Source organism: Ambystoma mexicanum, chromosome 3q, assembly GCF_040938575.1.
Source record: "Ambystoma mexicanum isolate Mex_15411 chromosome 3q, UKY_AmexF1_1, whole genome shotgun sequence".
Classification (NCBI taxonomy): domain Eukaryota; kingdom Metazoa; phylum Chordata; class Amphibia; order Caudata; family Ambystomatidae; genus Ambystoma; species Ambystoma mexicanum.
Window position 1 is genome coordinate 601,015,713 of NC_090926.1, and position 15,136 is coordinate 601,030,848.

The following is a 15,136-nucleotide window of genomic DNA, read 5'->3' on the forward strand; positions in this document are numbered from 1 at the left end:
ACCTTAGAAATAAAACACACACAACATTTCCCTCTTTTCCATCTGCCACTCCATATTAGTGTTTGGTGCCTCTTCCCTCATTTCTGTCCCCACCTTTAGTTCTTACCTCTCCTGCCAAAAATAATCCATCCAAAAACAAAATAAATGTTCCTTTAGGAACCAGCTTTCACAGTTAAAAAGTAGAACTAAAAAAAAACGCATAGACTCCATTTACTTTGTATTTCTCAGTAAAATACATAGAAGCAATAAGATTTTCCAACATTTCCATTTGTATTTTGTGTTATAGTAATTTGAATATTGTAGCGTTCATGCGCCGTTCCAGGGACTGGAACAGTGGATAACGGCCCAGTAGCCCAAGTTATCAGCCCAAGCGAAGAGAGGGTGGATAACGAGGTCTCTGGACCATTACCCTCCATTTGTGGCCCTAAAATGGGGGATGGACGCCATTATCAGCCTAGGTTTCCAAAGCGGTAACCCGTGCTACTAAAAAATAGGATTTTCCATCCTATACCGGGACGCAGCGTTCCAGTTTAGGAATAAATCCTTTTCCAAGATGGCCACCATGGAAAGGGAAAGCGCCAGTTCCATACAGGGCCCCTCTTCACTATCCATGGCAGCCTCCAAAAGGGAAAAAAAATCATCTAACCATATTAACATAAGCACATTTGTCTTCCCTTTCAAATGTATCCTAATTGCGAATAACTTTACCACAAAGCCATTCCCAGGTGGACATGACCACTTTAATCCTATGTCTTGTCCCTTCTGGTCATGCCAGTAGCCACATTGTCCGGATCATGACCTTATACCATGACCCTGACATTCGGGTCACTGCCCATGACTACAGCCTATCCCTCAGGCACAAAAAAAACATGCTCCTGGATCCTTGCCAATGAGCCTTATGCACATTTGTTTTAAATCCACCCACATTTTATTTTTTCGAAACTGTCAAAATAATACACAAATCATTTGTCATATAAACTGTGTACAAAATTCCAATAAACTGTTTGAACTCATTTGAAATTACGTCTGAAATATTCCAACCATCATCATCACCCCTCACCTCCCAAACATTATTGCATAAGTTTCACAAGTGCAATGCTCACAAAATATTATTGTCCCGAGGGTTTGACCACGTATTTTTGTACATACGTATATTTATTGCAAACATTTCCACATCAGCTTACCTCATTTCTCCTCTTTGAGAAACGTACGAAATCTGGCAACAGGGCACGTCCATCTTGTGCTATTGTTAACCATTGCTGCATCGGCCTAAGGTTAACTGGCCGGATGTCACTAAATGATATGCCCCGCCCCTGACCCTCAGATAACCAACCCTAGTGATAATGAACACCTTTCTCGGTGACATTCCACTTCAGCGTAGCCAAATGCGCCCATAATCACCTGCGTGACGCAGAACCCAAAAATCAACACACATCGACTAACAACATACCACGTCACAATTCAAATTATTCAACCGGTCTTTAAAAGAAAACAATAACAGTATACAATTGGTAAAGTACTTTTATTTCACAATAAACTCTCTGAGAACATCCAACTATTCCCATATCAATCAAATTGCAAATTTGTTTCTTCGCTCGTAATCGAAAATGATAATTGTGAGGCACACATTCTTCTTTTTCCATACACAAAGTGTTAGTTTTTGATGAAGGAACCGCTTGGGTCCCACAGTGAATTCCAGAGCGTCTGCATCAACTTACCCCTAGACCACCATAAAAGATGTTATGTAACTCCTAATCGCTAGTGCAGTGTACGGACACATGGCCCTGGTCGATCGTCCCACAAAACAGTCACAGAGATCCAGCCGTTGACGACTGCGTGCATCTGGCGAATAAAGAAACCATCAGTTGGCATCTGGAATCCATGGCAATCGCAGTAAGGCAGCATGTAGCTATTTGGAAAACATAACAGAAAATATGTATCAATTCCCGACTGTTATTACAATATATGTATTAATTTCTTAATTCGGCATAGAGTTTAAACTAACGACTAGCACACACATCAAACAATCTCGAAAGAGACAAAAAAAAAACTAGAAACTGATACACAATTCCATATGGTCCTACATGACATTTTAAAGAAATATTAGCGTTGAACCTGGGTGAATCTAGTTATAGTCGACATACACCTATATTCACCGTCTCCATTCTCTTCGCGTAAAGCAGTCCGTAATGCTCAATCCGCTTGCATCAAAGAATCTTCATGAACTGAATTTACATGTTCTGTACATACTTTTGGAATGCATAACCTTATCAAATGTTCATTATTACAAACCTCCTCTCACTGACTCTTCATGAAAAAATCCCTTTCTCTCAAGGTCAAAAAACAATTGACCTGTTTACTTTCTGTCCCATGCATGGGCTGCCTTAGCTCGCAACCAAAAAATCAAAGCTTGTGACCTTCACTCAGAATCTAAATACATTCTCACTTTGCAACAACACGGCTCAACGCACCCATGAGAACTCGTATTGTCATACACGTGCACGGCCGCTGTTTCCATCAAACACTGCAGGTGGCTGTCTCAGATGCCAAACTCTATGGGGCACCAATCTGACTACAATATTATTTTAAATACATTGTAACACAGACACATTACTCCTTCACCGGTATTTTACGCACAATATATTGAGGAATACCTGCAAATAGGGTGGCCAACTTTGTCACATCCCTTTGCGGGACAAAAGGTGGTGATGACATCACAGCGTCATTCACCTGGCAGAATCAATGCATTGCACCCGAAGCTACTGACATGACCGGCCTGCAAGCCTGTCACGTCAGGAGCTGTGGTTGCAATGCAATGCAATAGGACTCTTATTTACAGAATAGCTGCCACTTGCAAGCCACTGTTATTCCCATTCGTGGGAAATGTATGTATATGACCACCTCCCCGCACGGCCTCAACCCCCAGCATGACTAATTGTGACTCCTAACGTAATCTGTTAGATCACAAAATGTGCTCGAACAGAGCAAGTCGGGACAACCCACGTCCCGCAGAGCCACTCGGCAAACTGCGGAACACCGGCGCCAATTGCGGGACAATCCCACAAATTACAGGACAGTTGCCCACCCTACCTCCAAATATACCGTATGACTTTCGTGACAAAAAAACACCACTTTTTTGCTTCTTGCTACCACATCCCGCCCCATCCTCATCAACCCTCACCTCCCCAGACAGTATTTAATAAGTTTAACAAGTGCAATGTTGTGTTTTTTTACATGTTTTTGCAGCGATGTCCGCGGACACCAAAACACACATCAAAGATGGCAGGCGCATCGGAACAATCTGACGCACTTCACGCTCTACACCATCCAATGAGCGAACACGTCACATGTCCGCGGACATGACGCGCCCGATTACCCAATCGGTGTCCTGCCCGCGGAGCGAACAGGGAAGTGTGTCCGTGGAGCAGAAATAGATATCACTAATTTTTTTTAGACCTACTTTATGATTGTTTAAAAAAAGAACGACTGGATGGATTTTAACCAAATTTACAAAAGCACGCTTTTGGGACCAAACCGCTGCTCCTGCCACAAATTTGGTGAAAATCCGTCCAGCATTTTGATCTGTAGCCATGCGCACATTTTTCCCCCCATTCAGTCTATGGAAAAAAATAAGTTTTGGGACCCCCCCCTATAACTTTGTCCCCCCTCGACCAAACCTCACCAAACTTTGCAATATACTTTTTTTGCAAAGTTTGGTGAGGATTCATCCAGGGGGAGCAGAGTTATGAGCCGCCCAAAAAGTGCTCTTCCTGTGTAAAATATCTTAGGTATGTTGCTGTACTCAGCTGATGCAATTTATTAGTGTTAGGTTACCCTCTGCTGTCCAAATGGAAAGGTGCACCTCTGTTTGCCCTTCCAATTCAGCAACAGCTATCATTTTAACAAATAGCAAAAGCACTGTTCTACGTGGTCACGTTCACCTTCCACTATCTCAAACATGCTGAATAATTTCAAGTTACTTCTTTTCACCCCCAGTTCTCTTCACACAGGGCACAGCAGTTCCAATGTCAATGACCGCAAACATGTCAGTCTCTACAGAGTGAAATACTGTAGGAAGAATGCCTCCTCATGAGCTAAAACTGAAAGTAGGTGCTGTAATTATGCTGCTACGCAATCTTATGCCATCACAGGGACTCTGCAATGGGAAAAGGTTGACAATTGCACATCTACAAAGAAACATCATGGAGTCCCGTGTATTCGGTGGAACTTAGATACTGTTCATATACTCTGCATACCTCTCATTCCATCTGATCCAAATATACCTTTCAAATTCAAAAGATGACAGCTATCTATACATTTAGCCTTTTCAATGACCATTAGTAAATCACAGGGGCCTATGCCCCTTTCCTGGAAGCAATAATTGGTAATTCCAATATTCAAGAAGGGGGACAGAAGTAACCCTATGAATTACAAACTGATATTGACCTTTAAGATATGCTAGAATGGTGCATGGTATGCCGGGAACGGCTTGTCTATATCTATAAAACGCTTAGATATGTTTCCATATTCAGCTGGTGCAATTTATTAGTGTTAGATTGCCCTCTGCTGTCCAAAAGGCAAAGTGCACCTCTTTATCCACTTCCAATTCAACAACAGCTATCATTTTAATAAACAAAATGAGCACAGTTCAATGTGGTCACCTTCATCTTCCACTATCGCAAACATTTGGAATAATTTCAAGTTACGTCTTTCCACCTCCACTTCTCTTCACACAGGGCACAGCAGTTCCAGTGTCAATGAACAGTTAATTGCCGGCTCAATTTTTTTGTCTCTAAAGAGTGAAACGATGTAGGAAGAATGTCTCCTCACGAAATAAAAGTGAAAGTATGTGCTGTAATTATGTTACTATGCATTATTATGCCATCACTGGTACTCTGCAATGGAACAAGATTGACAATGCCATGTCTGTAAAGACACATCATAGATGCCAGTGTAATCAATTGAACTTGGACACTGTTCTTATAGCGTGCATACCTCTCATTCCATCTGATACAAATATGCCTTTCAAATTCAAAAGGAGAAAGTTACCTATACGTTTATCCTTTTCAATGACCATTAATAAGTCACAGGGACCTACACGCCCTTCCTGGAAGCGATTGGTGGTGACCATTAATAAGTCTCAGGGATTTACACCCCTTTCCTGGAGGTGATCAGAGGTAATTCTGATATTTAAGAATGGGCACTGAAGGGAACCTCTGAATTACCGACTGATATTGACCTTTAAGACATGCTAGAATGGCGCATGTTACACGGGGAATGGCTAGTATCACTATATTTGGTTAAAAGTCAACCACTGATCATCACTCCTCTGATAGGATGGCAAGTATCAGTTCAATGAAATACAAAGAGGCTGAACATGCTGGTGATTCTTGAACATATCATATTTTGTATTATGTATGATACATTTTAATGTATTAAGTGATGAAGTATAAAAGTGAATGGGTATATAATGCATAAAGAGATGTGAAAAGGTCAGAATGAACTAAACACATTAAAGATGAATACATAAATTGGCAAAGCTACAGACAGAGCTATGGCCTCCCTGCCTAAATGAAATAGAAAGGGATGTTCACTTCAAGTTGATAATACCATAAATATGTTAGATATAGAATGCAGTACCTAAAAACCCAGGTGTATTGGGTGTGATTGCAAAAGCTGTCACATAGCAGAGGCCATGACTCTGTGGGGCTGATTTTCAAAAGCATTTTTCAATAAGAAAACCCTCTGAAAACGCTTTGTAAATCAGGCCCTATGTAGGCTGAGAAATAATGAAGTAATGGTATATCTAGTAAAGACACATACACACAGAGCTTGGATCTGTGGGAAGGCATGTTTATATTACTCATTAATTGGATGTTAAAACTATCTTTTTGTAAACCTAATATTTAGTGATGTGTATGGTAATTGCTGCCTCTTATGCATATAGTTCCTTTTTATATTGGTCTTTTCATCTGCTATTTAGTATTAAGCATTACTACCCAATCCGGTGGGCCGGATTGCGTGGCATTGTCCTTGGGTCGAGTTAAAGGCCTGAGCATAGCAAGTATGTTTAACAATGGTCTCCTGGGTGATACCACCTGATCCGACACAGCAGAGAGGGTAGCAATGCTTTTAGACCCCTGGGTTGCCTATCTGGCAACCTGGGGTGTGGAGTGCAGAGGGGACACTGGGAGGAAGCAGCAGCAGCAATGGCGTGTGCAACATGCTACACAGGTAAATTGTGGGCGCAGGATTAAAATACAGCAAAGAAGGGAAGGGAGGGTGAGGGAAGATGGCAGGTGGGGGAAGCAGCCATCAGGTGTCTCGGATCAGTAGATACAGCCCGTGCTCCGAGCAACCTGATCAGTGGCATAGGTGACATTTTAAAATATCCTTGTATTGTGGAATTGCTTCTCCTGAAAGCTATTTGCTAGTTTTCTGCTAAAATTCTTTAAGCTTTGTCATTTGTGTATTACTAGGATTTTATGGGCAGGGTTATTTATTGTGTATGACCTGTTTGTTTACAGTTCTATCACAAGTTTTAGTTTATGATAGTGGTGCTAATTAGCTTTATACATTGTGATCTGTGACAGTTTGTGTATTGAATTGCTGTTTTAGGTCTAATGATATACAGTAAAATAACTGTGTTTTGATGATGACAGAGCTACAGGGATGGTGTGTTGTGTTATATGGATGTTCACTTGGGTGTCTGACTCACTTCCAAATGAATGCTTATTTAATGTGCATGAATGAGAAACTTAAAGATACTCCCATAGTATGTTTCATTCTATCAAGAAGAGTCAGTCTTGAATCATATTATTGTCTTGTATTACAAGTAAAATGTAAAACTTGGAACTTTTAATAACATCATTCCAATGGTGTGATATTGTAAGGCCATTGGTACGTATATTAAATTAATAATCTATGTAACATTTGTTCTGCTAGACATTTACACCAAAGCTAGTTCTTCTGGATATCAGTGATATAAGTTGTGTTCAGGAAGTGGCCAAGGAAATCCTGGACTGCTACGGATGCGTGGATGTACTGATAAACAATGCCAGCATGAAGGTGAAGGGACCCGTCCAAAGCGTCACGCTGGACCTCGATAAGAAAATCATGGATGCCAACTACTTCGGGCCAATAACAGTTACTAAAGGTAAACTCACTTTGCTTATTGCTTCATCTTACAACATGCGCTGTTATTTGCTTATCGGACTATCAACGGACCTATAGGGCTTTGCTTGTCGACATCTGAACAGTAGAAACCAGTCAGGTTTTCATGATGAACAAGAACACATGGCTGATTAGTATGTTGTAATCAATTGTTCAAAGTGCATTAATCATAGGTGGTCTTTTTTAGTGCTTATTGTTGGTCTCACACAGGTAATGCATAAGTCCCCAAAAATATCCCATGGAAATCATGACGAAAATTAAAATTGCAGGGAAAGTTTCCTCAGATATATTCAATTAATCATAATAGTATTTACATGGACAATAGCAGTAAATGCAATGTGTGAACTACTGATAAATGATTTAATAGTACTTCAGAAGAGCTGCTTTCTGGATGACTGGGGATTCTGGACCTAGAGATTATATACATGGATGTGATAGTGGTCACTAATCTTCACAGGAAAGCAATGCATCTGAATTTCATTATTTCCTATAGCAGCAAGTACTGAAAAACATAAAGGTATAGTGTCACCTGTACCCACCTTTTACAAATTAGACAGGGATGTTCATACAACTGTGATTACTGAGTGTGTTCCTGCCCATTACAACAACAGGTACAACTGCAAGGTATCCTGGCCTCTTACTGCATCACTCTCTGAAAGGAGTATGGTACTGTGACTGGCAGGCCATCCTCACAACTATAAATAGGGACACTTCAGGCAACAATCTGGCTTAGATTACTACTTGTTCATGATATTCTAATCTCATGCAGACATCAATGCTCCATTATTGGAACCTTGAGCACCACTAGTGCCAGATGTAGCTTTAGCAGGAGGTTCCTTTCCCCTTGGTAAAAATGTATGGCATTAGCTTGTTCGAATACTGAGAACATTTGACCTTCTGGCAAATGCCTGTCATGCACATACACCAAATAGACGCAAGCATATATAACAACTCTTGCCAATTGCATTTTTCCAGTTAATGCAAAACATGGAATGTGATTGAAGGTGCTGTATGCCCGTGCTGCAATCCATATATTGGGATGACCAATGGCCCAGTCAATATACAAATTGGAGAACTTCACACATCTATTAGTCTTCAGAAGCTTTAAAAACCTTTTGCTGTGTTTTATACTACCAAGGGACACCCTGAAACTGATCGTCTTTTTTGTTTTTTTAAGGAGCTTATGTATCCAGACAAACTTGGCTATGCTATATAGACTATAAATGGTTAAATGAAAACATGAACAGATACTCTGGTTCAAATCCTGTACGAGGGGTTTGAAAGAACAACATGACTGGAATTTTCTCCTCTTCTAAAATAAATAAAGTTGTCCTATTTATGTTAGAGTATTTTATAATATAACAAAATTCACAGCTTAATAAGGATTTGACTTTTGACATTGTTAATCTTTTTTTTTTATCCGTGCAGACTGCGCAGCCATTCCTCATATAAGAGATCTTAAAATTCCAGTACTTTCATACTCTGACGAGAGTTTACTCCTAGCAAGGACTCCTAAATCTTTACAAAAACATATAGACCCTTATGCTAATTGTATGTGGGAAACTCTGTCAACCCTAAAAAGTCTGCAGCGTAAGGTTTTGTGAGGAAAGGTTCATCGATGACACACTGTTTTAGGGTTTTATGATCCTTAATATGCTTAATCAAAATGCGTGATTACTTGGGTGTCTGTTTCTCTAAAATCCTTCACAGCAAGACTCATTATGATAAACAGGCCACTAGATAGTCACAGGCAATTTGAGGGGATATTCTCTTCTGCAATGAAACACAAGGCCCAGCCCATAAAGATGATGCTAAGGGCCTATGCGGCAAAGGTCAGACCAATATGGTATAGGAACTCGAGGCTTTCAGAGAGCTACTGATTTGTAGATTGTTTGACACATTTTCTGCAAGAGATTATTAGCTCTCCCATTTGCAGAATATAATGAAGATGGCCTCAGCTACCCAAAGGACTCAATTAGTTTGGCCCATGTGAGAATAATGACAGCCAAGATAGCACTAGTAACCAATCTTATTCTTAATCATCTGCTATCATCCAAGAGAGGCCTGGAAGTTTGGTGGTTGAAATATGTGCAAAAACAACTAATCAAAGTACATGACCCATTCTAAGATGAGCAATACCACAGTAAAAGGAACATCACAATTGCAAATATTCTTAGTGACCTAGAAAACATCTTTAAGATTGAAAGGGAAGAAAAAGAATTACATAAACCAATACATTTTGTACTCATGGACATTTCTAATGTCCCTGGCCCCAGACCTATCTTGTTCATAAAAAATGTCTCACAAATTGATCTCACATAACACATCTTTGCTACACTTGACTTGGTGTAAATGATAGGCAGGTCTAGATGGTCAAGCATTTCCTAAAAGTATGGCACACGCCAGTTACCCCTTTGGTTCACATTTACTAGAAAATTTGTTTCACATGCTTTTCTTTTGTCATAATTGTTGTGCCCTGAGAGGCTGAACACTCCGCCCTGATTTGAGGAGCAGAACAGGTTACCCCAGCATGTATTCTTTTGCTTTGCGCAAATTACGTAGATATGCCATGGGCCATTATGCAATTTTTGAAGAAAGCAATGCTTTTTAAGGGAGACGTTTAATTGTTATTATCTCAGTGTAGGGACCTTAATATTTTCTTCGTTACTAATAGCTTTATTTTGGAAAGTAGTATTCCATAAAAGCAAAACAGTAATCAAATAAAACATGAATAAAAAGCAGTGAGGAAGACATTCTGTAAAAGATAAAATATAACAGTCAACAATTTTTCAAAGATAAGAAAACAAATCTAGGCCAATGGTTATTGGCTTATTGACAATTTCAATAGTGCTCTTCTTTAACCCAAGAGCTCTCTTTGGTGTGGTAGTTATTGAAAATGTATATTTACAATTCAATTTATATTCTTAAAACTTCAGAGACTTTCAAAATCCAATATTTGATTCCAGTGCATAAGTAAAACATTTTGAAGAGCTCAAACCAGGCAAATCAAAAGTTCTTTACATGTTATTTTGGAACTGAGCTGTTTGCTACCATAATGTGTATATACTATAAAACAATTGCTCTAGTTCTGCTGAGCACGTTGTTAAATGCAAATGTTGCTGGAGCTCAAATTACTGCTGTATCGTTTGCGCAGATTAGATAGACAAATGCTGGTTTGCATTGTCCAATATTTCAGGACCTCAGGATTGTGAACAGAAAATAGCATCTCAAAAACACATTTTGAGCAGGACAACAAGACATAAAAATAACTCTCCAGCATAGAGGGGGCAGAATGGGCAGTATATTGTCATTGAATCATTGTTTCTATTATTCCACAATGTATTCTCAATGTTCAGGTTAAGACAAATAAAACAACATTTTGACATGAGGCAATAATCTCTCAGTAAACTACTATGATATTGGGGCCGACTTTGCTTCATTTTTGAGATTTCTTTTATACAACCTGATTGTATGAACTGTTTTTCTTTGAACACTTAATGGCCATTATGAAAGAATGTGACTTTGATTGACTGAGTGTATTTTTAGAGTTCTTAATTCTAACGTCCTGTGATTTAAGGAGCGGGTGGCCCCATTAATTGAGTTTTTGCTCAGTCATAGACCCTAGAAATGATGACTTTATTATAATAACAATGCCATTTATAGAGATGACTACACTTAAGGTGCATTAAACATAAATTATCAGAGATAATGTAATTCACTTATTGTAAGATGAAATTAGATACATCTCTACACTATAGAGAGTCTCTTTTACGAATAGATGAGCTGTATCCCAACTGTATCATGCTAGTAAGTAGTGCCCGTTAACACAGACATGTTGATTAAATCCTATAAGCACTCTGGCCCTCTTTAGCCTTCCTTATGATAGTGATGTGATTACTACTATGGCTTTAAATATAGATTTTTTTTTTATTTTACACATTTTTTGATGTCTACAAGAAATATAATGATGTCATTTTGGCCTCAGAATTTATAAAAGAATCTTCCCTGGAATAATCACTAATAATTTCCAGACGTTTGGGCAAGTCAATAATTGTGTGAGGGATCAGATCTAAGATTTTATCAGACAATATCAATAATTGGCTTATCTGCAAAATGGTACAGTAGCCTTATTTATAACAGAATCATTGACTGGGTTAGATGAAAGAATATTCCTGAGGAAGAAGAATATGGGTCAGAGAAGTCATGAGAACCATTGAGCAATCCTTACTCATCAGATTAGTCCTTGATACATATGTTTTCAGATTTAAGAGCCCAAATCACCTGGTGTTTATGGATCTGAGATCTGCATTTTATTGTGTGAATCCGCAAAAGCTCTGGGATTCCCTCTACCAGCTTGGTATACCTAGGTCATTGCTAAACTTGTTGATTGCACTACACATTAATGTCTCTGCAAGAGTCACTTTGGATTAGTTGGATAATGTATCTCCAGCATTCAGTGTAACTAATGGGATCAAACAGGACTGTTCTCTGGCTCCACTTTTGCTCAACCTCTATGTTAACTCAGTACCTAACGAGTTAAACAAACTTCCTAAGAATACACTGAGAATCGCTTGCATGATATCTGTGTACTGGGATATGGCCGATGTTGTCCACTTGGCTTGTATCTGGAGAGCCCTCACCGTTTGATTGGGGTAAATATGTAGGTCAGAGATCAGGGACAAGACAAGATATACAAGAAGTCCAGTAGTCCAAGATAACTGTACGCCTGTAGTTTTCTATATACAGAGAAGTTAGGTATACGATCATACGGGGGAAGCAATGAGATAGTGAGTTGGGGGTTCTCCTTCTCTGCTCATGAAGGAGAGATTTCATGAAGTATTAAAGGAAAGGATGGAAGTGGACTTTTTTGGAATGGGGGTAGAACATTTCAGTGCAGTGCGGCAAAAATGGAGATGATGGGAATGTGAGAGACTGTGCAGGGTGTTGGAGAACACAAGGATAGGAAGGGTGCTAAAGCAAAGGTTGTCGAGAGGATAGTAGTGGGAGATAGTGTCCATCTGGAAAGGGTTGAAAAGCAATGTACCTATTTGAAGACCAGCAGTAGAGAGACTGACAGATTGTAGAGGGCATACATATGGCATGGTAGCATGCAAGTGTATGTAGAATAGTCAGGAGAGGGAATTTTTTCCTGATATTAATCAGGCTAATCCTGGTGGCAGTAGAGGTAGTACTAATAAAGAGGGGTGCAGGCTGAGATCTGTCTCAAATTTGACACAAAAGGTGTGTGCTTCAGGAAAAGGGTAGAGCATGTCAGGCAGGAAGGAGATGTGTGCTTGGAAGTGGGGAGGAGTTAGAGGCAGGGAGGTGACTACTTCAGTCACAGAAATGTTCTACATTATGCACTATGGCAATAAAAACCTGTATTCTAGGGATTCTAGGGACATCACCAGCCAGTAATGGCCTGGGGCCCAAGTTAGAGTGAAGCAAGGGCCTTAACGCTGGGCCCCAGTGCTTTTCCCGGGCCAGTGAAGCCCCCCGAATGGGGTTTTATTGATAGTGGCACCCTGAGGCTAACCCTTGGGTGCCAACAGCAATACATTTGTATAAATCAATGTGATGCGGCAAGTATGCGAATTATACAAATGTATTTTATTTTATTTTTAATTTTTTAAATTTATATAGCGCACAGACAGCCCAGGGGCATTGTGGCGCTGTTACTTGAAACTGACTTAGTTACATTATGCATAGTTTACAACATTGGGCGCAGAGATGTAATACAGGTCATGCATAAAAAGCTTACACAGTTCAGATATTCATATAGGTGATGATCGTAATGTATGGGGTAGAGGAGATCAGGCGAATAGGATGGTTTTCGTGGTTTTACGGAAGGCAGTGAGTGAGGGTTCTGCTCGCAGGGAAGTGGGGAGGGCCTTCCAGTGCAGGGCAGCTAAGTAGGGGAAACTGGCTCCACCTGCTCTTGCTCTTTTTACCATGGGTATGGTGAGTAGGTTAGCATAGGGGGTCCTAATTGGTCTTGAGGACATGGCAGGGTGGATCCTTTGCGATAGGTATGCTGGAGCTGCGAGGTGAATGCATTTGTGGGTGATGGTCAGGGCTTTGAAAATGATCCTCTCTTTTATGGGGAGCCAGTGGGAGGCTTTTCTAGCAGCGGAGATGTGCTCTCTTTTGGAAATGCCTTGTGCTGCACGTAAGGCGTTGTTTTGGATAACTTGCAATTTCTCAAGTTTTTTTGTGGAGGTCCCTAGGAAGAGAACATTGCAGTTTTCTAACCGTGATCCAGTGATAGCCCTTGCTATGTTTGTGCAGGTGTCATTGGAGAGGTATGGTCTGACTGCATTGAGGAGTTTGGTCTGGTATGCAGCCGAAGAGGCAATTGCGTTCACCTGTCTGGTCATGGAGAGAGTTGAGTCCAGGTAGACGCCTAAGGTTTTTACTGACTCAGATACTGGAATTTTGATGGAGTCAATGATGAAGTGACTGTATACCTCAACCAAACCACAGTCATGGAACTAAAAGTTGAGGCTCTGATGCGCTGACCCTCTTACATATCCATGGTGGCCCTTTGTTAATTTGATTGAGTGGTGAGGGCTGCAGTGCTACGATGCCGCGACAGGGCGGTGGGGTGGGGTGGGGAACAGAAATGAGGGGAGAGTGGGGTGGGTGAGGGAAGATGGCCAGCGGGTGTTTGCACTGCTCGAGTTGTTCAGAACCCGGGCTTGGATCGATAGATTCAGCCTGGGTTTTGAGCAACCTGATTGGTTGACACACCCACCGAGTGTGCTAACAAAGAGCCTTCCAGTAGTGAATTATAGAGAGCAAGAAGTAACACATGCAGAATAATCAAGAGTAAAAGTAAGGAAAGGTAAGAAGATGTGTATATTATCAGCTAAAATGTGGTAAGAGTAACCAAAGGATTTGATGAGTTGACAAAGGGAGGGGGTGCAGAGAATGATGAGTAAGAGTCCAAGGTGGAGTCTGGGGGGCCTTCCACAGGGAGAGAGGTTGGGTGGCTTGTACTGTGGAGGAGATTATGTGGAAATGAGATTGAGAGTGAAGATTAACTAACGAGATTAGCAATGTAGGAGTATTTAGCAGACTCTAGGACAATGTTCCCTAGCTCTGTAATAATTAGTGCTATTATCTTCAAATTTGGTGTAGATCTTGAGTCTACTTATTGATGATGTTATTGGTTCTTTCAGCTCATTGGTGCAATGTCTTGAAATTCGTTGAATAAATATAAATAAAGAGAAAGGTACGTTGACACAGTTCAGCGCAACAAAACCCTAGGTATTCTGGAAGTGTTTGAAGATATGCCGCAGTAACACCTGGCATTCTGGAAAGTGGTAAAAAACACTGCTCTTCATCTAACCAATGCACACACCACAGGAAAATCTCTGCTCACACCCGCTATGTATGCATAATGAAATGTTTCCTACTCCACAAGAATTGTAAGGTGTTTTTTCTGTTTCTTTAAACAAGTGTAATTACAAGTAGCAGCGCCGCGATGCCCAGGCGCTGCCTTGTGCGCTATCCAAATGCAAAAATAAAAATAAAAACTCTGAGATACCCCCTTTGTGAAAACCCTGAAAACTCTAATTTCATCATGGATGTCCTAACCAATGGCATCACAGATTACATTACTTGAAACTACAGCACATTAATGATATCACAGATGAGATTACTGCATATATCATAGTAAAATACCCATCAGAGTAAAACATTCTCTTGATCTATTTCACGACATATGACAAACATATTGTATGGGTATATGTGTAGCGCATGGTAACAGATATGTAATATAACTGTGGACTTATTATGGGGAGTAAATTGGCCTTGGGGCTGGCTGCAGGGCAGGCACAGTGGCTACTTTGGGTGCCCAGGCACAGCATGCAACCTATAAGGCCATGGCACATTGGACCATGGACCCACTATGGGGGTTGAGAAGCTTAAGGGCTTGATCTCTGAACAAGTCCGGTGGCTG

The 15,136-nt window shown here is 40.5% G+C and overlaps 1 protein-coding gene across 1 annotated transcript in view; it reads left to right on the forward strand.

Moving 5' to 3' along the window:
• Positions 1 to 15,136, forward strand: part of DHRS7C (dehydrogenase/reductase 7C) — a 306,673-nt gene that overhangs the window by 185,963 nt on the left and 105,574 nt on the right. Inside the window, exon 4 of the mRNA XM_069654467.1 lies at positions 6,946 to 7,156. Within this exon, the coding sequence (XP_069510568.1) occupies positions 6,946 to 7,156 (211 nt within the window). The remainder of the gene's footprint in view (positions 1 to 6,945; positions 7,157 to 15,136) is intronic.